Source organism: Melopsittacus undulatus, chromosome 15 (assembly GCF_012275295.1).
Source record: "Melopsittacus undulatus isolate bMelUnd1 chromosome 15, bMelUnd1.mat.Z, whole genome shotgun sequence".
In the NCBI taxonomy this organism is placed as follows: domain Eukaryota; kingdom Metazoa; phylum Chordata; class Aves; order Psittaciformes; family Psittaculidae; genus Melopsittacus; species Melopsittacus undulatus.
The window spans coordinates 5613378-5639997 of NC_047541.1; the positions used below are offsets into that span (position 1 = coordinate 5613378).

At 50.0% G+C, this 26620-nt stretch overlaps 1 protein-coding gene across 2 annotated transcripts in view; it reads left to right on the forward strand.

Moving 5' to 3' along the window:
• The window catches only part of LOC101870367 (protein CEPU-1), a 130770-nt gene that overhangs the window by 74007 nt on the left and 30143 nt on the right, over positions 1-26620 (forward strand). For both annotated transcript variants that reach the window (XM_034069522.1, XM_034069523.1), the window contains exon 2: positions 7672-7904. In XM_034069522.1, coding sequence (XP_033925413.1) covers positions 7672-7904 — 233 coding nt within the window. The remainder of the gene's footprint in view (positions 1-7671; positions 7905-26620) is intronic.

Genomic DNA, 26620 nt, shown 5'->3' on the forward strand with positions numbered 1-26620 from the left:
ATATTATGTGCTACTAGAGAGCTCTGCCTGTGCTTTGAAAACCTGGTACCTCATTTTGTGCTCTTCCCTCGATTAATTTCCCCACATTATCTCCATTCAACCCTCTGTTTGCAACACTCCTCACTCCCTCTTGTGCCTGCTCCTCCTGTCCTGGTGCCTCCTGGAGCATCCTTTAGCAGCCAGCTCCAGCTCCCTCCTCATTCCCTCTCCACAGGTCTTACAGAGAGCTCTCACCCCTCACCGTTCCTGTTTTGTGCCTCAACTTCTAAGGAAAAGGCACTTCAGTGATAATTTCCCACTTGTGAGAAGTTAAGTGCATCGCTTCCTTTGGAATACATTTGCAGTGCAGTTAAGCTCAGCAGTCCCTTGCCTGGTACTTAGTTAAATGTGCTCCTTTGCAGGCCGGTGGGGTGGATGGCATCGCTTTATTCCTGGGCTATTAGTGTCAACTGAGCAAAGCAGAACCAGGAATTATTCAGGGGCACAGCTTATAATTGGGAGAGTTCAGCACTAAGTGCTGGGAGCGCAGCCTGGAGGAGGAGATGCTGGAGGGGCTGAGCAGGATGCGGACTTGGGGGTGTCTCAAGTAGCTCAATCCAGGGATTTTTAGGTGGAAAAGGAGCATTTTTCCCAGGAAAAGTGTATAGGAAGGAGAGAGATCTCCAGGTTTTTGGAGGCAGAGAGAGGAGGCTTCTTCTCCACACCTCCTCCGATGAGGAGACCTGATTTTACAGGGTTGAAGCTGCTCTGTAACACTTGGAGGGGAGAGGATGAGATCATGATGGAGTTATTTTCTTCTCGTGGCATTTCCCACACCTCCTTTTGAAGCCTCTAAGCCAGCGTGCAGGCAGCTGCCAAAGCTTGAGCCTGGTTTAGGGTGATGTCCTCCATGCGGAAGAGGACTCTTCCATAGAACACAACTGGGAAAGGGGTGGCTTTCACCTGGGGTTCTTTGCCTGCTGGCATCCAGGAGCCCCCTGAACAACCACTTGGGTGTTGGGAATGTGACCAAGGAGAAAACAAGGATTAACAACACGTTCCTTGAGCTCCAAGCAGGATCCCAGCACTGCAGGAGCTCCCTGACTGGTGGATATCATTAGTAAACCAAGCGTGTCCCTGCACAGCTGCCTACAGGCATTTTGGTGCTGGCATCACCCCCATTCCCAGTGCCATTAGCACTTTTGGAGGGCACCCAAGCAGATGGGCCAGGAGCACGCTCCAGGGTCAGCTCCAGGTTTGGGACACACTTCCTCTATGTGTGGTCTCAGAGTTGCTGCCCTCATTGATGCTTTGCCTCACGTGCTGAGATGGAAGAAGCTGTAGATGTGCAGAGCCCTGTTGTTAGCAGAGACAATAGGAGGATAAATAGAAAGGCTGGATGAGGCGAGCATGGGACTTGGAAAGGTGCTTGTGCACTGCTGCATTGCAGAGAGATAAAGACTTTTCCAGACAAGCCATCCTTGCCTGCTGCAGCACGACCTGCCTGCTTTGCACCAATCCTTGCCATTACCTCTGCCAGGACTGGTGTGGTGCTGGGTGCACCCAGAGGTGCTCATGGGAGCCGTGGCTGTTCTGTACCCTGATGCCCAGGCTCTAAAGTGGGAGCTTTGGCTCTTTTTACAGCTCTTCCTCCCTCCCCAGCCTGGTTTCCTCCTGTTTCCTTGGTGTTTGCCAATAGCTTGTCTAAGGCAGCACACTAGGAGTTGTTTGCAGCTCTGCGGATCCCAGGCACTGAACCAAGGCAGATCTCTTGGAGCCCAGTATATTATTATTAATGCCATTAGTGGGAATCATTTGTATGTATAAACTTCCAATCTGGGAGATCAGGTACTTTACAAACACACATTAACTCACCCTCCTCGCCAAGGAGGTGCCCAATACATTTAAAGCCTGGCAGAGGGAAGAAGGGAAGGGACATGAACTGGTGGGAAAGGCAGGACTTCCCAGGCCCGAGCACAAACTCCTTCTGCAACAACAGCAATGAAACTCTTGTCTGGGCAGGGAAGCACAAAGGGGTTTTATTTTCCACCTCTGAGCACTGCTTTTGACCAGCTCAGTGTGATTGTGAAGGGGCTTTGGGGTGGCAGTGGATCTGAGGGCACCTCCTCACCCCACAGCCTTTGGTGATGCTCTGGATGCTGTGGAGGGGACTGGAGGCAGGTGCCAGCCCCAGCAGGGTCCCGCATTTCCTATCAGACCCCACTGCTGAGTTAATCTGTTGGTCAAATCGTGCTTGGCAGACAGCATTGTCCCTGTGCTGGGAAGCGGTTTTCAGGCCTGTGAGTGATGGAGAAGTCCTCAGGCTGCATCTTTGGTGGTGTCACATCAGTGTGAGCTGCAGGGATGCCCTTCAGCTGATCTTGGAGTAGAGGGTGAGGATGGCTGGGGTGGTCCTGGTCCTGGTCCTGATCACAGAATAGGGTTGGAAGGGACCTTTGGAGATCATCTAGTCCAACCCCATAGGCATGCCAAAAGCCCTACCACCCTGTCAACCACACAGACCACAGAAGGGATGAGCCTCAAGCCCCCATTAGAGCCATGTGGGTGACATGGGTTAACAGTGGCCTTGGCAGTGCTGGGGAATGGTTGGACTTGCTGATCTGAAAGGTCTTTTCCAACCTGGCTGATTCTATGATTCCATGTCCTGCTTGCAGGAAGGGTCAGCAGGGTTGTTGCTGGAGGTGCACATGCTATTTGCCATGCATGTGGATGAGCATGTGTGTCCTCAGTATGTGCATTGCATGTTGGAGGGGGGTGACAGACGGTGCTGGAAGCACACACGGTCTGTAGGAGCAGATGCTGTAAATCCTAAACTGGTAGAAATTGCTCGTGCATGACTTAACCCAATAGAGCAAAAAGCATTGAGAGGGAAACCAGATTGAGTTATGGTAATGAGAGGTTTGGCTTGAGATTTACTAGGAACAAAGCTTCCCTATGATAGCCACACATTGGGCTGTCCATGCATCCATACAGGATCGTGGGCAGCACGTGTCCCAAGGAGCATGGGACAACCTGACCCTAACTTTCCCTTTGCTTAGGAAATGGTGGCCAAACATCTGTTGCCACCAGTGCACAAACATCATAGGAAAGAGTAGGAGAGCAGTGGGACTGTGCCTGAATGGGATTGAGTCGTTCACAGCCCAGCCTTTAATTAATCCTAATAAATAACAATAAAATGGGATAATCACAGAAATAAATCTGTGCTGTGAAGCTCCTGCCTCTGGCAGTGGTCTAGTTTAGCTGATCATTTATAGCATAGCTGATGGTGCAGAGGCTGGAAAGTGATGTCTGGGCCATGAGATGCTGGGGCCAGACCAGCTTGTCTCCTTGCCCAACCTCAGTGGGGAGCTTTTGCACCCCAAATGAGTTATTTCAAGCTGATTTCAAGCTTGGTCTACCCTATAGCAGGGATAAAAAGCTGCTGGTGAGGAAGAGATTGCTTCAAAATCCAGTGTTTGTGAACAAAACAAGAAGACATCTAAGGATGCTTGATGTGCATCAATGCCTTGGTGCAACGCGTGCGAAATTCCATCAGTTTGGATTTGGGAAGCTGGTTTCTCTGGGGTGGGCACAAAGAGTGAGGTGGTGGAAGAAGGAGAAGCGAGCTTGGTCACAACCCCAGTTTGGGCCACGAAGTTGAATGGGGTGAGCCAGGCTTAGCCCCATCTCTGCCTCCCCACGATGGAGCTTGTACCCTGCTAAGTGCAAAGCAAGCAGCGATCAGGTTGGTGATTTCACTGAGCTCTTTTCAGTTCTAATTAACATGATTCATGGCTTGTGTGTCCTGCTGGGTTGAGACAATCTGTGCTCTCCAGCCCAGCCCTCTGGAACACCAGCGATCTGCATTGAGAGGCAACCAAAAAGTGCTGTGTGCCAATTAGTACACTTGAGTAATTAAAACCTCCTTCCTCCCACTGCTGGGCCACGTCCTCTCCCGTCATTTTCTGTGTGCAAACTCAGGAAAGCAATGAGAGGGATTTAGGATTTCATTGTCATTGCTGTGTGCCATGTGTGTCCATGCCAAAAACACAGGGAGGTCCCTGTGGGAAGCGATCAGGGCGCCCAGTTTTGGCACCCTGTCGCTAGTTCATTCCTGATACTCAATAGTGGTGGCTGCAGTTTGGTCGTGGGCTCTTTGGGAGCAGATCTGCATCTGTAAAGCATCCTCCTCCTCCTTATTTTATCCCCACTGTTGGCATTTATAGCCCTGATCATCTTTGTGCTTGTGTAACCTAAGTTGAGCAGAAACCCAATGGTGGTGTTTTCCCTATTCCAGTTTCTTTGACTGGTGTCCCTGCAGCCAGGCTGGATGTTGTCTGTACCCATGAGCACCTTGCATGGGATGAGGAGGGTACAGTCATGAGGACTTTGGCTGTGGGGAGGAGCAGCCAGTCCCTAAAGGACCGTCTTGCTTGTAGAGGGCAGATAGGAAACCCAAGAGGCTTTGTCTCCTGGAGGTGTTGGGACAGGAAGGGAAGATGTATGCTCACAAGTCTCACCTTTGCTCGATGCATGCAACTGTCTCAAAATGCACAAACTCTGTCATTTGTGGTCATTTAAGTGGCATCAGGGAGCAGATGGTCTGATGTAGCGTTAGGAGCTACATCTCTCTGCAAACCATTACTACCTGATGCAGGAGTCGTGTGTTAGCAGCATCTCCGGAAGGAGAAACCCTGAGGCTTTGGGTTTGGTTTAGCAGGAGAGAAACAGGAGAGAGGGAAAGCAGCAGCATCTCCTCCTTGTGCTGACAGGCAGCAGTTTCTCATCCTCCTGGAGGAGAAGGCCTTGCCTTCTGAGCAGGAACATAACAAGGATTAAGGATCTTGAGGGAGAAAATTACCTCATCTGTGCTTAATTGTTTTTACATCATCTTTTTGGAGGCAAGAGCTGCTTTCTGGCACCCCAAGGACCTCTCGCTCCCCTCCCTCCTTGGCACATTATGGGGAGAGAGCCTCCAGCGAGGTGGAGGAAGCATCTCAGGGCTTTGCTCCTTGCCAGGAGCAGGGTGGGAAGGGGGGAGGCTGCAGGCTCGGTAGTGGCTTTGCTCTCCACCTGTGCTTGGAGCCCAGCTTCCCATCCAAAGCCAAAGGTTTTCCGCTTGGCTGCCTGTGTATGGGAGAGGAGAGCTTCCCATCCCGGCTTCTGGAGAGGGGAGCTGCTGGAGGAGGGAATGGGGAGCAGATGGAAGGGCTGGAAGAGCATCAGGTCGCTGCGGCAAGCCTTGGCCGTGGGGATCCCATCCAGCACGTAGGCGAGGAAGAGGAGGGTTTAGCGCAGTGGTTGGAAGGAGCCTGGGCAGAAGCACAACCCACCACCCTCTAAACAGCACAGTGACCCCAGAGGTCAAAGTGTCTTTCCCAGGAGCTTTTTCTGTGCTTTATTATATATATCTTAGCTCAGGAGCTTGAAAGCAGGGAAGAAAATACGATAACAACGTCAAGCTTGCCCATCCCAGGGACAGAGAAGCGTGTCTGGGTGATAAGAAGAGATTGCGACCGGGTGCTGTGAAGGGCAAAAGCACTTATTTCACTGTTGCCTCATGCGTTACCTCAGCCCCTTTGCTTTTCAAAAGCACTTAAAATGCTCATATGATAGAGGGAATGCTTGGATTGCACACTGTCTGGCTCCATTATTATCCAGGGATCTCCAAACTGATGCATTTCACAGCAAATGCTGCTCGCTGTCACCATGGGAGCATATTTCATGGCCTTGCAATGCGCCCAGCACCAAATATCCACTGCATTCAGTTGAGCCCCATAGGTTTGAGTTGCCAGCAGAGTTGAGGTTCAGAGTACAAGATGCAATAACCATCCTTTGGGATGAAACCTCAAGTTTGTTCAGTTTGAGCAAGTGAACTCTCAAGATTTGCTCCAGTTGTAGCAGAGCCGAAAACCAGAGCCAAGTTCTTGGTGTTCAGCCCAGGCTGAATCTATTGCCTCTTTTTATGTAGATAATAAAAATCTGCTCACATGTAATTTATTATTATCGTAATATCATTATGGAACAGCAGTAAAATTGGTTAATATCTCAGATGTTTTTCACACCGGAGAGGGAGGAGGATGGTGCAGTAACTTGGGTACTTGCCTAAGAGATCAGCAGGCGAGTCCTGGGCTGCAGAGCACCCTTCTCACCTTGGACACATCACCGCATTGGGACCCATCATCCCTAACCTCCAAATTGAACAGCCTTCATAAGGAAGTGGTGGGATCACCATCCCTGGAAGTGTTCCTAAACTGTGTAGATGAGGCCCTCAGTGCCATGGAATAGTGGTGGCCTTGGCAGTGCTGGAGGATGGTTGGACTTGATGATCTTGAAGGTCTTTTCTAACCAAGTGGATTCCTTGATTCTCTGTTGTGTGTTGAGGCTGACTGGGTTATTTAAGCTTCTCCTGTCCTTCTGGGGTCAAAGAGGCTCCATAAAGAAGCTGGGTGAGATGAGCCAGCTTGACCTACCACCAACCTGGCAGGAAGAGCCCATTAAGCCTCTTACATTCATTGAGGTTACCCATTGTGAGACCTCACAGAAGCCGCTGTGCTCTTTTTTGGTGCCTCTGAAGTTAATTTGCATCCAAGCCACTGCACAAGTAATGAAGTAGATTGGGGAGAATATAAACAGTGGATCTTAGGCTGAGTGGTTTTATGCCGGGACATTATCCTCCGTCGTTGCATCCAGCAAAGCGCTGCTAAATCCTAATGGCTTCATAATCCCAAACCTGCTCCATGAGAAGCAGGGGTTTGACTGGCTTTCTGCTGGGTCAGCAGACAGGCTGCAGGGCTTCTGCTGCTCACTCATCTGGAGATGATTTGTGGACAGAGGATTCAAACCTTGCTTGGGGACATGAGGATGGAGGGTTACAAGCTGGTGGAGACCTTCAGGAGGAACAAGAGTGGCCCCTGCTAATGTGGGCATTAATAATCTCCTTCAGGAGAGAAGAGTCATCTTGGTTTGCACCATGGTGTAGACTCAGTTGTTTAATAAAGCTGGATAGAGATTTCCACCTCCAAAGCATCACTTGATAAGGGAAATGCTTAGCTTGGGTAGGGTGCAATAAGTGAGGGAGATGCAATGATGCAGATGATGGGTAGGGAAGAGCTGGCAGAGGGAGAAGTGGTAGGAAGCAAAAGCTTCCTGTTTAGAGATGTGATAGAGCTGGCTTCCTCCTCAGATAAGTTTTCCTTTCTCCTTTGTGAAGTGGCCTGAGCTGCTTTCCTGGCTCCACTTCACATTTCTTTGCCTGACACAGAGATATGAGGGTCTGAGAGAGTGACAAGTGATGGGCTTGGGCAGGAGGAACCAAGCTTCATCCCCTCAAGAAGCATGGTTTGGGCTCAGGATGGAGGTTTTAGTTTGTCTCTGAGTTTGCAAAGAAGCAAATGGGAACAGAGGAGTCTGTTGGTGGCTGGTACTGAGTAGCTCTGACCTCTTTCTGTCTGAAATCATTGTGAAGCTCTTGAGCAAATCTCTGGAGCCACCAGTTTAGATGGATATTGGTGCTCTGAGCAGGTGAAGTGCTGACATTGTCCTCTTTGGACACTGAAAGCACTTGGTCTCTGAAACTGCTGCTGGCAGCAAAGCTAAATATAGTGCCCAAAGGACCAGGAATGGCTGGGGAAGGGAGGACAGAGCATCCAAGAGCAGCTGACTGATGGGTCACCTCTTTGTTCTCCCCAGGTGCTCCGTGGACAACCGAGTCACCCGAGTGGCCTGGCTGAACCGCAGCAGCATCCTCTATGCCGGCAATGACAAGTGGTGCTTGGACCCTCGGGTGGTGCTCTTGGCCAACACCAAAACCCAGTACAGCATCCAGATCCAAGATGTGGATGTCTATGATGAAGGCCCATACACCTGCTCTGTGCAGACAGACAATCACCCCAAGACATCGCGCGTCCATCTCATCGTGCAAGGTAAGAGGAAAGGAATTCAGAAAGGGGTTGGGCTTGCTTTGATTCCTGTTCTTCCTTTTTGCTCTGGTGTCTTCCCATTGCTCCTACTTGTAGCTTATAAGACAACTTGGTGCAAATGCAGAGGCCTGGAGAGCCCCACTGATGCCTTTAGCCAGTTTTCCTGGAGTAGTCATGGAGGGTTGATACAGCTTTACCTCCTGACGTAGTCACTGGCAAACCCATGATGCTGGTTGTTGTGATTTGATGTTGTGTTGTGTTTGTTTTCCATGCTGGAGGCAACGCTTGAAGTAAAACTTGTGTTGAGGGAATAGAGCGAGCTGGCAGATTTGTGTACTCTGTGGGGGTGTGTTTAAGCCTAGCAACAATATGTGTTTGTGTGTTGAAATTGTACTGAGGAGGAGGAGGAGGAGGAGGAGGAAGGTTGGCATGGGGTGGCAGAGCTCTTGCAGCATCCTGCTGGTGCTGGTCCATGAGTGCGCATCGATCAGGGTGCACAGTGCACGTGTATGCTCTCTTTGGCAAGCATACCAGCAACACGGGCTCTTAAGAGGGGACTTACATGTGTGGGCACACATAATGATCAAGTAAAAGAGTGTTTATACCACATCCACCCTGTGTTTGTGCTGCAGGACACTAGGAAAGGAGGATCCCATGTGGTGGGACATACGGGCTGCAGTGTGCTGCCTTGGGGAAGATTAATGGCAAGTTTCTAATCCCTTGCTAGCAAGCTCTTTTTCCTTCCTCTGCGCCCTGAGCAGGAGCATTCTTAGCATGAGACACCAGCCTGAGTATTGGAATCTCGTCTGGGGCTAATTTTCGAATGCTGATGGCTGTATTGATTTGGAAACAAGCTGGGTTAAAAAGCCATTGGTCTTGTACGCAGAGTCAGGTTGAGCTCAACCACCATCGATACGCCAGGCCCAAGCATTATTGGCAGCCTAATGAATAGAAGCAGGGGGGAAAACCCAAACCCAGGGCTTTTATTTCCCCCTCCCCTTTCTCCCCCTTTCTGTTTTCTCTTTCCTCTTGGAGCAATCAAGCAAACTAAACAGAGCCAGACTTTCTTCATCTCCATTAACCATGGAGGGAAGCGGATGCATCACCAGCCTAGTTCCTTGCTCTTTATCTTGCAATCTGTTATTACCTGCCTGAGTTTCTTAAGCCAAAGTCGATCACCCGCAAGTTCTGAAGTCGCTATCAGATGCTGGGGTGATGCAGGACAATTTCTATCTGTTCTGTTCTGATTCCTGTTTCCTAAGTTTCCCCATATCAGCAGACATCCAGGCCCATCCCTCCTGTGTCTTGCTGTATTGTTAGGAAGAGGCGTTTGGGTACTAGAGGAAAAGGTTGTTTCTTAACTCCTTGCAGCAGTGCACTTCAGTAGGATTCAGTGATGGGCTCAGTACTATGTCAGTGCTGTACATCCTTACAGAAATACTGGCCTCCTAATTCCTAAAGCTTGCCTCAACCAGCAGTTTCTTGGGTAGAAAGTGGCAGAACAGGACATGCAGGTGAATATCGTGTCTAAGTAAAAGGAAGCCTTCATGACCTTGATAAACATTTGGTTGGGGTACCAGGATTAACTATCCTCCCTTGGAAAATGGGCCCAATGAATAGGCAATGTGGTATAACCCTGCCCTGACTTTCCCCTTGCTGCACCAGGAAAGGCCTGGGGGCACACAGGAGCACTGCAGCCTCTCAGGATGCAATTAATTCATGCCTTGGGGCAGGCTGTGCTCTCCAGACAAGGAGCTCTTCCCCTTCCAGCCAGGGTTTCAGCAGCCTGATGCTCCCCCAAGCAGGAGTGATGGGTGCATATCAGCCAGGGTCCAGGAGCCCTCATCCCATGCTGTGCATCCCTCCTTCTCCCCAGGTTTAAGGAATATCACTTCGAAACAGCTATGTATAAAGGGATTTAGAAGCTGGGGTTCATGTCTACCAAGGGCTGCTGGAGGAAGGGGTGTTTTAGGGGGAAGAGGGATAGAGGTGAGAGAAGGAGCTGCCATTAGGGTATGAGGGTTGGGGATGGTGCCCCAAGGCAGAGGGAGGGAATGAGCTAGAAAGCACCAGGATCTCAGAATGTCCACGCTGCAGCAAGGGGAGTGCTGCACATTTATTTCTAGGTTGACTGTATTGATGGCTGAGAGCCCAAAATAGGTGGGTAGAAGGCACCTCAAGAGCTAATTTAGCCCATCCCTCTGCAACAAGGCTGAGCCGTCGCTGGCAAACACATGTGAAAGCTATTCTTGAGCCTCTTTAACAAAGCAGGTTCTTCAGCCTCCCTTGACGATCTATTCTATTGCTTCGCTACCTTTATAATTAGAAAATGTATAGCTAATATCCAACTTCAACCTTCTTTGTTGCAAGTGGAGTTTTTCTCAGCCTATCCCCGGAGGATGTGAAGAACAATTGATCAGTGTCCTCTTTGTAACAACCTTTAGCTTTTGGGAAGGTTGTTATCGTGTCGCCACCTTCTCTCTGAAAGGATCCAAGCCCCATTTCTCCCACCTTTCCTCATCGGTCAGGCTTTCAGAAACACTTGTCAGTCTTCAAATCCTCTACAAAAGGCAAAAGGTGACTGCTTCCAGGAATAGCACGTTGGTGCATCTCTCCTTCCTGCTGCTTCTGTGCCAATATGGGACAAATGAGCCCCAGGAACAAGATAACAGTCTCTTGGCATTGAATGCATCAAAGTTCAGACTTGCTGTTTTGGGGACTGCTTTAAATGGGGTCAGGCTCAGTGTTGGTAAAGCCAAGTTGATGCGAGCCAACAATAGAGCTGCAAAAGGTCTGAGGAGGTTCTTAGCACCTGGAGCTCTCAGACTACAATGAACAGCTCAATGGGTGTCCATGTGTCTGGAAGGTGGTCTCTGCCTGTCCTGCCTGCTCAGCAGTCATTTCTTCTTAGGAGGAGTTGCCATAAGGCCGGACAAAGCACAGGGAAACAGCACTGCCCATGTTTGCCTTTTGCCCTGGGAAGAAGAGTGAGGGGTCTGGGGATGAAAATCCCAAAGGGACAAAGCCCAGGGAAGCCCCATTCATTGTAGGCAAGCTTTGAACTTGAAGGGAGGCAGAAACCCAGAGTGAGAAAGCACATTCAGGCCCCATTGACCTCTGAGAAGTGATGCTTTCCCTTCCTCTCCTCTCCTGTATCCCATCCTGGTCCTGCTTCTTGCCTCTGCAGCAGCATCTCAGGCACAGCCTCCCCCTTCTCCTTGCTCCTTGCATGACACTTCTGCTATTGAAGCTGTTCTCTGGGTTCCTGGGTTTAAAAGAAAGAGGGGAGGGAGGAGGAGAAGGACAGTATCTGGAAAGCTCTTATTTGTATTGATAATAAGCCGTCTCCAGTGCGCGCCTTCAAAACTCCCACTGCCTTGTAAGATGCATTAAGGGAAGTTGGCCTTATCTCCGCACGGGAAATGGACTTGGGGAAGGAGGCACAGTGCTGCCAGAGTTTAATCTCACTTAGGCACACAAATTTGCATGATAGAAAATGGTGGAATTTTAGTGCTTCCAAAGAAAGAAAGAAGGAGGGGAGAGAAAAGGCAGGCGATTGAGGGGTATTAGCGCTTTCTGCTGCTTTATCAGTTCCCCTCGCCCTATCTGGCTCTTGCTGTTGTCACTGGAGCAACTAATCACCCCTCCCCTTTTGTTGGGGGTAAATGAGGTTTCCCACTCTTTCACAGGCCCCCGGTTAAGCTGCAAATCCCTGCCTTTATTAGGGAGTTAATTACCTGCTGCTGCAGTAAGGGGGCTGTGGGTGAAGGTGGTGGGGTGACACTCCAGTGCTGGTGGCACCTCAGCCTATGGCAAAGCCACCCCGGGAGCATCACTGCCAAGGTGTGTGCTGGTGAGATAAAGCCACTGGTGGGGCTTTGTTTCAAACCCCAAACGCTGCCCAATTAATTTTCCTTTGATGCCATAAGCCCCTTTCACTCGGGAGAGAATGAGGAGAGCTTTTTGATGGCTCTATCTTGCCTTGCGTTGGGGTGCATGGGAATTGCCTGCCCTGCGGAGTGGAGGGAGGCTGGGAGGAAGGACTGCCCTGCAGTCACCATCACTCTGGTCCAAAGGCCTCAAGGTGGCTTGTAGGGAAAACAGGCTGGATTGGAATGCATTGCTTGTGCCTGGTTTTCATTGGAGATGCTTAGAACCTTCCTAACCACACTCCACCAAGAAACTTGGGCATCACTAACAGAGCTGGGGGTTACCCATGGGGCTCAAAGCCAAAATGGGGTGAGAAGGTGCAGAGGGACTAACACAGGGCTCTTTGGTAACTCAGTTTAGAAGTTGGTCACATGCTGCATAGGATGAATCCCAGCAGGAACCACAACTTCTGGCACGGGTTTTCCAGGTGCATCCACACCTTTTTGCCCACGAGAGCAGCTTTTCTTTCTAGAAGTAAAATCAGGTTTAGATAATACCTTCTGAAAGGCATGTGAAGAGCTGGGAGAGCCTCCCCAAATGGGTGGAGGGGAGGAAACCAGCGGCATGAAATGGAAATCCTCCCTCGCTTCGCCCGCGCTCTCGGCTCCGGTGACTGATGCGTTCCTTCCCGTCTCCCTTTGTTGTTAATCGCCATCCGTCCATCAAAGCATCTTTTCCTTTTGTAGCAGAGCTGTTGTGGAGGACTGAAGGTCTCCCACGCTTTCTCCCGCACTGTCCTAGTTGTTGGCTTTGTATTCCTGCGCTGCTGTTCCCATAGGAAGCATCTCTGCAGGTCCCACATCCGTTGCTGCCCCCGTATCTCTCCATCTCCCCTCCGAGATTACCAGCTCCGTCTTCTCCATCAGCCCAGTCTGTGGGTTTAACCCGCTGATGTTCTTCTCCATGTGGCCTTCTGGAGGCTCCCCCCATTCCCCCCAAGCCACTTGACCTCTTTGCAAATCAATTTAACATCTGTGAGGCAGAGATAATAATTGTCACCTCCTTCACAGGGGGGTTGATGAGGATTAATTCATTAATGTCGACAGAGGTCTTTGAAGATGGAATGTGCTATCTGAGAGCTAAACGTTATTATTAATTAGCAATTATATGGTGGGGTGGGAAGGGGGGGGGAAACCAGGGACTCCAGAGCCTGGACTGGAGCACTTTGGGCTGCCCCAGTTCCGTGCTGCTGATGGAGGGAGCCAGCCCACTGCATCCCGCTGGGAACGTGGCCCACTTGCACTGCGGTGTCCTCCTTCCTGGAGCATAGAAGGAAGCCTCAGTGGTGCAAAGGGAGGGATGCGGAGGTGAACAGTGCTCGAGTGTGTTGACACTGTCCTCATTAGAAAGAGAAGCCGGAGGGTGGTGAGGCACTACGCAGGTTGTTCAAAGAAGTGGTAAATGCCCATCTGGCAGTGTTCAATGCCAGGTTGGAAACAGGAGCTCTAATGGAAGGTATCCCTTCCCATGGCAGGGGTTTGGAACTGGATGAGCTTAAGGTCTTTTACAACCCGAACCATTCCATGATTAGGTTAGGTTTGTTGGGAAGGGAACACATCCTCCATGCTTGCTTGGCACCCCAGACCCAGGGGAGGATGTAGCCCTTTCCCAAGGAGAAATAATTGGCAGGAGAATGGAGGAAGAGGAAAGAAGAACTGGTGATTCATAGGACGCACAGACCGCTTCATTTCCTCTGTGGTTTCCTTTCTTGTGTACACCAAGGCTGTGGCCAATTTCTGTTTCCCCCAGTGAAGTGCTAACACTGTCATCCAGTGTATTGTGAGGTCTTTGTGCTGGGACAGCATAATGGTGCCTACTGGCGTCATTTCCGCCTCTGGTACCCCTATGGCTCCTTTATTTCCATCCTTCTCAGCTCCAGCTGCTTGTGCTATTGTGTCAGGGTAGGTAACTCTCTTTGCTAGTCCCTCAGAGGTGCTCAGAGCCATGGAGGTCACCTTCTCATCACTCCTCTTGTAGAGAACAAGAACCATTCTGAAAGCATGATCTCCCTTTAGCCCTGTTGACCCATCCTCTCTAAAGGCTTTCAGGGAGAGGTCGCTGCATCACCTGCAGCCATTCAGTGGTGACTACACTAATCTTGTTTCTGCAGAGAGGGTGAAAGTGGGAGGCCAGTTGTTGGCCAGACTCAAGTTGTCTGTGGGTCTTATGTTCATCTCCTGTGTGGTGGAACTTTGCACTGCGCCTCTGGAATGCATATTGGAATTTCTACAAGGGATGTAGGGACAAGGGGAATGGCTTTAACATGCCAGAGGGGAGATGGAGATGAGCTCTCTCTCTTAAGGTCCCTTCCAACCCAAACCAGCTTGTGATTGTATGATCTCCCCATCACCACATCTGGTTTCCAGAGTTGTTAGGCATGTTGGATGCAGGGCGGGGGGAGTATCGAGGTCACTGCAGTTTAATGTTACTGCAGTCATCTCTTTTGTTTTACTACATTAAAACATTTGTGGTGGAACGGTTGGACCACTGTGATGCGATAGCAGTACCTTAATGGTATTGTCACCATGGCAACCCTAATGGCGGCTCAATAACATTATTGCAATTTAATCTGATGACAATAAAATTAAGGGGAGAACGGTGAGACCTCACCAATGGAATGTTACTACAGTAACAGCGTTGTTATCACTGTCGCGGGAGCAGAGTCAACTCGTTGTAGTGTAACATTAGTACCGGCGTGTTGTTACTACAGTAACACGGAGCATCCCAAAGCCCCTTTAGGGGATGGAAGGAGGTGGTACCAGTGTGTTAATGCCACACCTAACCCAGGGCTGTCAGCACAGGATGGTAGCAGGTCGCTTTATCCATCTAATTCCACAGCTGTGATGTTTTTAGGGGGTTATTCCTCCTTCCACTGCCGGAGCTTTTTGGAGCGGGTCTGTTGCTTCAGCAGCAGTACTCTGCAGGGAAGGATTGAAAGCACTGCCTCTGTCTAGTTCCAGATCCTTCTGCCCGGCGTTTTATAGCATGTGGCTGTTATGGAGTGATAACGTTTTATATTTATATGTCATCTTTCATCGTGAAGGATCCCAGCACAGGCTACAAATTATTGCGGTGCTGCAGGGCCAGGCTGGGAACCCAGCGTGCTAAAGGAAGGATTTCATCCAAGGGCACCAGAGCTCATTTTGCTGCCCTGACGCGATCTGAGCACCAATACCAGTGCAAGTGAGGGTCTCCTTGGAGGACAGGATTTATCCAGAGCCCCCAAACTTTGTGAGAGGGGTCTTGGTGCATCCCGAGCCTTGTGCATCCCACTGTTGCTTGGGTGGGCCTGAGGAAAAGTCCCCACTTCCCAGCTTGTGTTTAGGGCTGGAAAATCATAGTGGAGGCGGTGGGGTAGGCAAACAGTGAGGATTACTGCCGCAAAAGGCATTTATTACTGCAGTGCTGGCTGCAGGGACGCTCTGCATCTCAGCATCAGCTTTCAAGCAGCCCCAGGCTTGTAAGTGGTAAGGTGGGATGTGGATCAAGCAACATCTGGATGCTGCAGAGGGAATTTTCATCAGGGACTGTAGTGGAAGGACAAGGGGTGATGGGTTCAGACTGAAACAGGGGAAGTTCAGGGTGGATACAAGGAAGTTCTTCCCTGTGAGGGTGCTGAGGCGCTGGCACAGGGTGCCCAGAGGAGCTGTGGCTGCCCCATCCCTGGCAGTGTTCAAGGCCAGGTTGGACACAGGGGCTTGGAGCAAGCTGCTGTAATGGAAGGTGTCCCTGCCTATGGCAGGGGTTGGGACTGGATGAACTTCCATGTGTGATTCATTCCCGACATCTCTGTGCCGTGCACGGGCTCGCTGCAGTTTTCTCCATCCTCCAGGGGAGGGAGTCCGAGCTGCCACAAATCTGTGTCCAGCATCCCAGGTGCATCCCTCATCCTGCCCAGGCCCAGCATTCCAGGGATGCGCACTCACCGTGCCACTTGCACCCCTGAATTAGCAGCATGCTGCTTGGCAGGCAGGGGTTTATCCTCTCTTTGAGCTCCTGTGTTCACTTCCAACTTCTCAGGGGATCTCCATCCCTTGACAGCTTTTGATGCATTTGAAACCCAAATTTGGGTGAGTTGTTTGTGTTTCACAAGCCCAGGCTCCAGCCCTAGCTCAAATCTGGACCTGTTCAGTGAGGCAGCTGCTTGGCTTCCCTTGTGCATCAGCATTTGATCTCTCTCCATGGGTATTTGGACTCTGACCACCACAGTAATTCCTTGTTTGTCCTTTAATAAAAGACCTGTGAGCCCCCCTGACACTGGAGCTGGAATTGGTGGGACCTGGGGCATCCTTCACGCCAGCTCTTCATGGCAATCTGGTCCTGCATCCATCCTGCCAAACCAGCTCCTCCGAGAGTTACTTGTTTGAAAACATGAGCAGCGGCTCATCTCCCATTCAGTGTTTTTCCCCATCATTTGCTTTATTAAATATTGATTTTCTGTTGCATTATTAAACCTTAAGTCGTGAGCATAAATTCAGATTTGATACTTTAATCTGGCTCCTCTTTTTGGCCTTTAGAGCTGATTTTTCTTGCCAGTCAAACTGCAGGCAAGCCCAGAAGCCTGTTACGGAGACCTGGGGAATCAAAGAGCAGGAGCAGGGGGCTCTTCCCAAGGGAGTTTGGTCTGTTTGGTGGCATCCAAGGGGATCCTGGCTTCGAATCCTATACAAACCATGGGTGAGAAGAGTTTCAGCTTTTCAGGGATGATTCAGGGCTATAGGCCTCTCTGGTTGGTGATGGCATGGACAGACTGCAATCTGAAAGGGGAATTTAGGCTGGAGCCACTGCATGGGCAGAGTGGCAGTGAGGCATCCTTCCACCTGCCCCACTCCGTTCGCTCCCGAGGCATTTTGCTGCTTTGCTTTGCCAAAATTGCCATGCTGAGGAGCCGTGCTCTCTGCCAAGGAAAGGAAGCCACAGATGGCAGTGCCTTGTCCTGAATGCATCCCTCAAAACGCAGCTCCTGGGCGCTGCTGTACAAAGCTGCGCTTTTCCACCCTACAAATCCCCAGTGAAACCAGACGTTGGCCTCTGCCAACGCTCCAGGCAAAGCCAGAGGGATGCCAGGCTTGAGGAAAACCACCAGCCAGGCAGGAGCAGTGCAAGTGGCCACCAACATGTCCCTGTGAGCCGAGGTGGGTCACAGTGACCTGCACCGGCTGCACCCCACTCGCCTCCCCTTCCCTATCAGCGAGCTGCACGCGTCCAGCCCCTGCCAAAGCCCTTCCTGCCAGCAACCAGGTGTCTGAACATGTTTCCAGAGCCAAGATAACTCCACAGCCAAAAGGGAGGAGGGGGAAGCAGTGTGGTAGCGCTGGCAGAATGAGGAGGATAACAAAAAGTAAGGAAAACAAGGGGGGAAAAAAGGCAGAGGGAGGTTTGCAAATGGCTTTTGGCTCCCCATCCAAACAGGGCATGAAACCCGCGCCTGGTGCTGAGCAGTGATTTAAAACCAGGCTCCCAGCGGCAGGGAAAGAGGCAGAGGGGGAAGCAGATGTGAACACAATGCTGGAGATAAAGGAGAGGCCAAGGGAACAGCTGCTGAAGAGCCAGCCCGACCCTGCTATCTCCCATAGTGGGTTCCACGTGCTAGAAAACCTCCAGCAGATATCCATGAGCTTAAGGACAGGCTGAAAGGGGTCACTGAGCCCAAGGGGAGAATGAAGGGGGGAATCAGGAGGTAAACGTAGTGTTTTCCACACTCTTTTTGCTTGGGTTTTAAAGGAGAGGTTGAGGTTTGGAACAGAGGAGTTGTGCTGGACCATCGAGAGAGTTGTGGGCTCCTTTTCCTGTCTGTTCTGGTGCTGCAATGGAAAAGAAAGAGATGGAGAAACGGAGAAATGGGAAGAGAAGTTGGGAGGGGAGAACAAAAAGGCAAGGATCTTAGGAAAAGATGTGAAAATGTGGTCTTGGCATATTCCTGGTTTGGATTTTAGGGGTCTGTCTGGTTCGGGGTCTGAGAAACTGGTGGTGTGAGACAGCAATGGGTTTCCTCTGCCCTGTTCCTCAGCAATAAGATGGCTTTGTTCCTTAGACCAAGGTTGGAACCCTGGAAGAGCCCCACTGGGTGCAGACAAGAGGAGGTCTTCTTGTTCTAGGTGGACCCATACACTCGTTTTGCCTTTCTGGATTACTGGTCCAATCACATAGGGATGCCCAGAACATTTCAGCTCTCCTTTGCCTTGGTAGCATCTAATATAAGACTGTGTTGAGACAGTGGAGGTTGCAGCCCCTGTGCTGTTTTGCTGTCCTACATGACAGGTTTCATTGCACCTCCTTCGCTGCCAAACCCTCCCCATCACCAAACCCTACCCAGGGCTGTCCTTGCCTGGATCAGCCTTGAGACAAGGGGTCAACAGAGCTGTCTTCTTTGTGGTTTGCCCTCCTTGTAATCCCTCCTCCTCTCAACTGCAGCCTTTGATCCTCCTCCTCTTTCGCAAACACTTTGCTCATGGAATTCAATCTTTCACGCAGTGTTTTCCTTCCCTATCTTCCCCTTTTTTGGCAGAGCCTGCCTGAAATGCTGTTTTATTTTCCCTTGCTCCTTCAGCAGCAGGGCTATATAATTGATGGCCTCGCCAAGCTTTCTGAGCTGAACATTAAACCCTTCCTGCCTTGGCTCCGACCGGAGTTCATTACTTTCTGAAAAGCTTCGTTGTCTGTTTGTGCTCAGATGATTGTTGTTGTGGAAGGGAGGATATTGTCAGCAGAGAGAGAGGAGGAGGAGGAGGGGCTGGATTTGGCCAGGGCTGCTTTGTAATGAAATCCTCTTTCTTTTTAGCACATTTTCGAGTGGGAAAAAGCCTCTTTTAGCAGAACCAAAGCACCGGCATCCTCCCGAAGGCAGGAGCACAAAGCTCAGACCTACTTGTTGTTTTGGGGGGCTGTAGGAAGATGCTGCTTTGCAAATGACCTGCAAGAGTGAGGCTCAACTCCTTTAGTGCTGGCACCATCATTTCCTCATTGTGGTGCTGGGGGTCACTGGACTGCTGTGGTTTTGCATCTCTGTAAGCTGAAGCAGGAGTGTTTGCACTGTGCTGCTGCTACTTCTGCCTCTCCGTCTTCCTCGCTGGGTTTTCAGCACTTAAAACACAGCAAGGAAGGTGATTACAAGGCTTGGAGATGCAGTGACACTTTCCTGCCAACAAATAATTGATTTATTAAAGACATTACAATACATTCATGGTTGAGCGTTAAGGGTTTTCCTTTGAACTCGCTCCGAAATCCAAAGGGATTGTGCCTGCTTGCAAGTACCGCGGGCAGAATAAATCTGTGCTCCCCCATCTCCTCCCCCTTTGTGCAGTCACAATTTCATTTCCCTTTGACGGGCACCAGTAAATATCACAGCTCGACAACTCCAGTCCAGTGACCGGTGTGATCCAATTTAATAGCAGTTAAAAATTCAAAGTGATTGTTAGCCAAATGGAAATGGAAGATTTCAGCCCCTGCCTGCCTTGGGGAGGAAAGGGAGAACAAGGGAGGGTGCGGGGGATGGAGACAAATGGACTAGATAAAAAATAATGGAAAGTAACTTAATTAAGAGGCTCGAGCCGAGTTAAAGACAGTCAGGATTTGGAAGCGGAGGAACCACAGGGTTGAAAAATGAAAGAGAAGGAGGAAAGAAAGGAAACTGGGCATAAAGAGCCTCCAAAAATGATGGAATGCCAAGAAAAGGAGGTATAGAAGGAAGGGGTAAAAACAGCCATGGAAAGCAGGAGTACATGAGGAATAAACAGTGCTGGCAATGAGGCTGGGTGTTAGGAAGACAAACAGGGATGCTGAAGGATGCTCTGGAGGGGAATAAGACCCTGGGGCTTTTCTGGTGTTCCCAAAAGCATGAGGGTGGCCAAGAAGACAGCTTTATTTAGGAGAAATGGGAAATGAAGGAGCAATCCTAATGGAGAAGGAAAACAGTCCCCATTCTCCTGGCATGTGCATGTCCCTTTTTCTGTTTCTTTGCTTTTAACTCTGCCTATTTGGGTTGAAATTGGGTACTGAAATGGGAATTGCCTCTCTGTGTACCTGGGTATCCTGCTCTGCTCTCCACAGCCTGATAATTTAACTTGTAACTGCAGTGGTCTCATGTGGACCATTGGATATACCTGTCCTGGCAGCTCTCCTGGTGCCTTTTCCATGGCTTCCTTAGCTCCACAGAGCCTGGAAAGCAAGTGCTAAAAAGCAAACGGATGCTTTTGGGCCATTTAATCTCCGGGTCTTGGTTCTCCAGCTGTGAAGTGGGGATAGTGATGCCCCGTTATCTCACCAGGGTGATTTGATGATGGGGTTATTCATGCCCACACTGGGGTTGGACTTGCTGATCTCAAAGGTCTTTTCCAACTCAGTTGATTCCATGATTCTATGGCTGCACAGCCTCTGGATTGTTGGTATTTGTTCTCCTGCTAGTTCGTGGCAGCTTTGTTCAAGCCTTGGGTTGATCCCCTGGCTTTGAAGCAATTGGGGTGTTGGTACAGGGTGGATGCTACAAGGTGCCTTGGGTAGGGTGAAGGATGAGGAGTACTCCATGGAGCCCAAGGAGGTGAGCCTGCAAGGGCAGGGCTGTGTAAAGAGACTGAGGGGAGGAGGGATTGGACCAGGGCATCTTTGGGAAGGCAGAGCTGCGTCTGCTGCAGCAATGGATGGGTTCATAAGTCTTGTCTGAAGAGATGTGTTCCCATGGGGACAGGAAGAGCGGCATAAATCACCTCACCTGCAATTCATTCTGAACTGCTGAGACTTGCTGACCTCCCACTTTATAAGCAGAGGAACAAAGGGTCTGGTCATAAGTAGCAGCATTTGGATCACCTAATCGGAGAATAACTGAGTGTCTGATCCATTCATTTTTCAGTGGAGTCAAAGGGAAGCAGGGGAAGAAACCCAAGCAGAAGTAAAGGCTCTGGTTGGAGCATGAGGACATACAGGCCAGGGTTAAGCTCCATGCTAAGGGCTCAGGAAGGCCAGGCGGAAAGGGGTTATAGGGATACAACAGCACTTGTGTGGTTAGAGATTGTTTGCATCCACCCCGGCCTTCTGCACATCTCTTTCCGCATCCACCTCTTCCTTCCCATTTTGTCCCATCCCTAAACTTGACGCCTAAAGGTAGCTTGCAAGCAATGATTTCCAGGCTGAGGATGCAGCCTACATTCATTTCCTCCTTTGTGTATTCATGAGGCAAAGGCTCTGCTTTTAGAATCATGGAATGATTTGTGTTGGAAAGGACCTTGAGCTCATCCAGTTCCAACCCTCTGCCATGGCAGGGACACCTTCCACTAGAGCAGCTTGCTCCAAGCCCCTGTGTCCAACCTGGCCTTGAGCACTGCCAGGGATGGGGCAGCCACAGCTGCTCTGGGCACCCTGTGCCAGCGCCTCAGCACCCTCACAGGGAAGAACTTCCTTATATCCACCTTGAACTTCCCCTGTTTCAGTTTAAATCCATCACCCCTTGTTCTACTGGTACAGCACCCAAGTGCAGTGGGATCTGAGGGTGTCAAAGATGTCATAGGGAAGCTTGGGAATGGAAGAGGAATAGATAAAGAGAGGCAAAAAGGACACAGGTAGACCAAGAAGATAGAAACAGGCTTCGATTTAATCAAAACTTGAGGCTTTCATTTGGTTCCACGTTAATGCCATGGAGCTGGATGGGTTTTGAAGTAAAAACCTCATCCTCCTTGCCTGGGCGCAGGCTCCTCGAGTTAGATGAGTGTCAGTGTGGAAAGTGTAATCATAAACACTTTGTGCTCTAGTCAGGGGGAGAGAGCGTGGCGATAAGAACAAATATGCAAGAGCAGAGTGTGTTTTTAATGGAAGGGAGATTTATTTCTCTCTGTGTCTTTTTAAGCCTCTAAGATAGATCTTAAAAAAAACACCCCATCCCAACCCACACACAACCTGTCTGCCTGAAATAGCCGAAATGTAATTTAAAGAGCATCATTTTAACTAATACTTCACTTCAGAGGCACCTGCCCTATATTCATTGGAGATGCAGGCTGCATTAGAGCATCTGATTTATCTTTGGAAAGGAGGTTTGAGCTTCTTTTGTTCCTGCCTAGTTCCTTTGGATGAGCAAAGTGGCTAAGCCCTTGGTGTGCTGCCCAGTCCTTGTGGGCAGAGAGATAGGGCAGGGGGGCTATAAGGATACCCCCACCGTATCATAGAACCATAGAATGGTTTAGGTTGGAAGGGACCTTAAAACTCATCCGGTTCTAATCACCTGCCATGGGCAGGGACACCTTCCACTTGGAACAGGTTGCTCAAAGTCAACCTGGCCTTGAACACTTCTGTTTTGTAAATGAGTGAGCACTATCTGACCTCATGCACTTGATCAGGATCTTAGATGCTGTGTTGTCTTTAATAAGCCTGCAAGGAAGAGAAATACTTGTTATTGCATTGATAGAGAGATGGGACCTAAAGAGACCGAGTGTTTGGCCCAGGTGAGGCAGGGAGCAGTGCAGGCATAGAATCATAGAATGGTTTGGGTTGGAAAGGACCTTAAGCTCATGCACTTCCAACCCCCTGCCATGGGCAGGGATGCCTCGCACTATCCCATGTTGCCCAAGGCTCTGTCCAGCCTGGCCTTGATCCCGGGCAGCTTGCTTCTGCTGTCAGGGATGAGCAGGAGGGAATGGAGAGCTATTGTCACATCCTTAGCTCGCCCTTTCTGCTCTGAAGTTCACTTGTAATATTCCTCTCAACTCGGGTTGCTAATGCGTTTTGTTCTCCCGAGCGCGCAGGGCCCAGCTTCCAGCTCAGCCTTTAATTAGTTTCTGGATGATGACATCTCCACTGAGAATCATCTCATCGTGTCCCTCCGATCTCAGGGGGAGATAAAGGAATCTAATAAAGACATTCAGCATTTCGAGGTGATGGCTTTGACAAGCTCTGTATTAACCACCAGGCGCCTTCCAACTTCCTCGGGTGGCCTTGACACTCTCTGCCTCATCCCCACTTTTCCCAGAGGGTCTGGGAGCCTCCATTCAATGTCGGGTGGGATAAGAGGGATGCAGCTGGGGGCACGGTGTCCCGAGCAGGGTGAGATGGTTGCTGTCGGTTTGATGGTCATTGTGTGAGAGGCTGTCATGCCTTGAGCAGAGGTGTCAATAATGCTGGGAAGATGAAGCAGGTCTCTCAAGGCTTTGAGATCCTTCCATTTTCTGGCTTTCAGGAGGCGTTGCTTGGCTTCCCGGGGGAATCCCAAGCGGCTTGGGTGCAGAAGCTGGAAACAAGATCCTTGCTCCATGTGTGTGGAGCTGAAAATGAGATCTGTCTAGACAGGGAGCTGCACCACCAAACTGGCTATCTTTGGCTGCTTATCTTCAAGGGCAGCAATGCACAAACCTTCCTTGTACAGCTTTCTTTTTCCTTCATTTTCATCCGTCATCATTAGACCTATTTTAGAGAAGGGAGAAGAGTCCCACAGCTTCCTTTGGGAATCATCTCGTGAAAGCAGAACTCAGGTGTCCCTGCGTCAGGAATTCTGCCTGCTCTGTGAGGCTGCTATTAACAGCGATGCTAAGCTAAGCCTTGTTTGATTCCCCAAAGGTGTGGGGCTTGCTGTTAGGTGTTTCTTCCTTATTGTGGTAGGAGAAAGGTTGTGGATCCCTTCAGAGCCTTGAAAGCAGGGACCAAACTACCCTGGCTCCTTAGGGTGGCACACGCTAGATCCAGATTGGTAACCTGGACCCATCCAAAAGGCAGGAAAAGTCCTTCTGATGGAGACCTGACTCTCCTTCCGTGCCATGTCTTTTCTGGCATATCCCTTGTTGACTGCAGTAGGAATCTTGATTTATGCTGTCGTAAGTGGAATCAGATTGGGCTTCTTTTTGGCACTTAGCTATAAAGTTTGTCTGCAGCAACCCTGCTGCTTCGGTGGTGAATTATAGCCACGTTCCCAAATCCTTTCCTAATGAATGATTGGAAACGTCTTGTTTCCCGTCTCCTTCTCTGAATGATCATGCTGCCGTGCTGTATAACCTGCTGCAGACATGGGCATAAAGAATTTGGTGTCCTCCAAGCTTGGGAGAGCTTTGCTGTCACAGGAGCTGTTTCCTGCTAGGGAAATCATTTAGGCACATCCCGGTGCCGTATGACACATCTCATTGCACCTTGCTTTCAAACGAGCAATTGCCATTAGTTAGTTATTAATTGCTTAGTAAGGTAGTTATGAATGTCCTCTTCGGTTCCAGGAATGCCTGTGGGGAAGGGGATCATTGTGGAGTCCCAACATAGAGGCAGCTCCGAGGGGCAGGATCAGCACTCATAATGTAAAGGGGTTGTGTACAAGCCTACAGGAGCAAGCAGTGTAGGTGGGAGAAGGCTTTAAAGCTGTGTTTGCCCTTCCTTGCCCCCCCATCCAGCTCCTGAGCAGTGTTGATGTGGCAGAAGGATAAATGGAAGTGCAGCTCTGTTTGCTCTCTGCCTCCCTTAAAAAGGATGGAAATGTTTGGAACACAGAGGAAAGAGAAGGCACAATGCCTGGCACTGCAGCAGCCGGATGCTGGACCTTCTCCTGACCCACTAGAAGAGAGACAAGCTGCTCTAGTTACAACCTGGAGGAGGTGGATGGGGGAATGCAGAGTGGGTCCATCTCATCAACCTGTAGCATCATCAAACCCCAGGGGTAGGACCCGTGGTAGCAACACGCTGTAAAACACAGGGAGTTCTGGAGGTGACAGCAGTAAGAAGCTGTTACTAAAGCAGGAGCAGCAGCAGCCTGATGTTGAGGAAGCTGGCAGTGCACATCACAGATTGCCTGCAGAACGCAAGTCTGACTCTCCCTCTTTTTCTTTCTCCGAGACACATTTATAGCTGTTCTTTGTTGTTTCCTTTGATCTGGAGCAGATGTTGCTCGTGCTGGAGGATGGAGGTTTGCATGTGTTATGTATGAGGGGGAAGCGAGGAGCTGCTGGGCTCGCTTGCAGGCTGCTGCTGGGGCTGAGTCCTTCGCACTGCTCCGCTCAGCTCGTGCATGAGAAGGGACTTGCAGGTCTGTAAAGGTCACACGTGTATTTCTGCACTGCCAAACTCTACCCAGTTTGGCTCCAAAAACTGGGGAGAAACAATGTGGTTAAGGCAAAAAAACACCATTACTCCTTGAGGGCCCTCAGCTTGGTGAGGCTCCATCCCTGTCTCTGGTGGAGAGACACAAGTTTCACCTCAACATGAGGAATTGCTGCTTGATGTTGAGGGTGGAAGAGCACTGGGACAGGCTACCTCAAGCAGGGCCTTGGAGCAACCTGCTCTAATGTGAGATGTTCCTGCCCATGGCAGAGGTTTGGAACTGGATGAGCTTAAGGTCCTTGCTAACCCAAACCAAAGCGGGTTGTGAAGTCTCCTAATCTGAAGACATTCAAACCCACCATGGACATGTAACCTGCTTCAGGTGGCTCTGCCTTGGCAGGGGGTTGGACTGGGTGATCTCCAGAGATCCCTTCCAACACTAATGAGTTGGAGGAGTAATTGTGAAAGGCACTGGTCCCACAGTGGGTACCATGGCTGAGGAGGTGGTATAGGTGCCCTGCTGCATCCCTAGGACGTAAAGATCTGTGCTCATCACTGCATCATCATGGGATGCATGAGATTTTGCACCAGCGCTGGCTCTGGGATGAGGGTTTGGAGGTGAAAACGCAACAGGGATATAGCCTGTGCTGGTGGCAGGAAGGTGTCTGTGCGCCAGGGAATATATCTGTGTAGGCAAGCACATATGCTTGGCTCCGTAAAGACATCTATCACCTGACTGAACACCCTCCAACATGCAATGTGCCATATGGTTTGGTTAAATATTTAAGTAAGCTGCTTTCTGGCCTGGGGACTCCATGTGTGTGAGCAGGAACCACAGCTGGGCAAACTGGGAGCATGTCCTGGAAGGGCTGAGAGCAGCCCAGAGCCCTTTCCCATCATCATGGCAAGGATAGGGGAGGAAAAGAGGAGCCAGATCGATCAAACACCAGCCTGCCCTGGGGAAATCTGTGCTGTGTCACTGGAGCAGCTTGGCCAACACTGCCATGTTTAATCACTTGTAAGCAAAAGAGATGCTGAGCACAAAAGGCCTGCCCGCAAGGAGAGGGTTCCCGCTTGGGAAGCCTGCATTTATTTAGCTTTATTTATTTATTCATTCCCAAAGGAGCACAGCTCCATCTGCGTCCTGCATTCGGCACAAGAAATTCCTCCTCTGCCCCACTGCTGCAGAAATGCCAAGTGATGGTGGAAGTGTTTGAATGCAGAGGGAACGGGAGCACGAGTGACCATTAAATAAGATTAAATAGGTACTTCTGACCCCTTATTTATTAAGGCTTCCCTCCCTAGTGTGGGAAGAGCCTTCCCCTACCTGATGAGTCTCCAGAAAGGCATTTTACATAGCCCTGGGGTTAATTATTCAAGCGTTTAATTAGCATGCAATAACTGCCATGGTAAATCCTACCACTGCACACTGCATTTGAGTTTTGCTGATGTGGTCACTCTGGTTTTACTTCCCAGCCATTCCTGCTTCATCTCATCCCAGGTGGGCTGCAGCAGATTGGCTTTTCCCAAGCAAGATTGGGCTTTTTCCTTGGTGTATATGTGGCTTGAGCTGTGTTTGCACTTGGGGTTGCAAAGTCTCCCATTGCCCAGTAGAGGAGCACCAAAATCACCTCTCCTCTTCTCCATCATCTGAATAACATTTAAATCTCTTCCTGTATTGATGATGAAGAGGATATAATGCTCCTATTAAGGGAAATGTAAGTTTAATCTGCTTTGATTATGGTTTAGAATCTGGTCACCCGGTTTGATTGCAGATGTTTGTCTCCTGCCCTGTG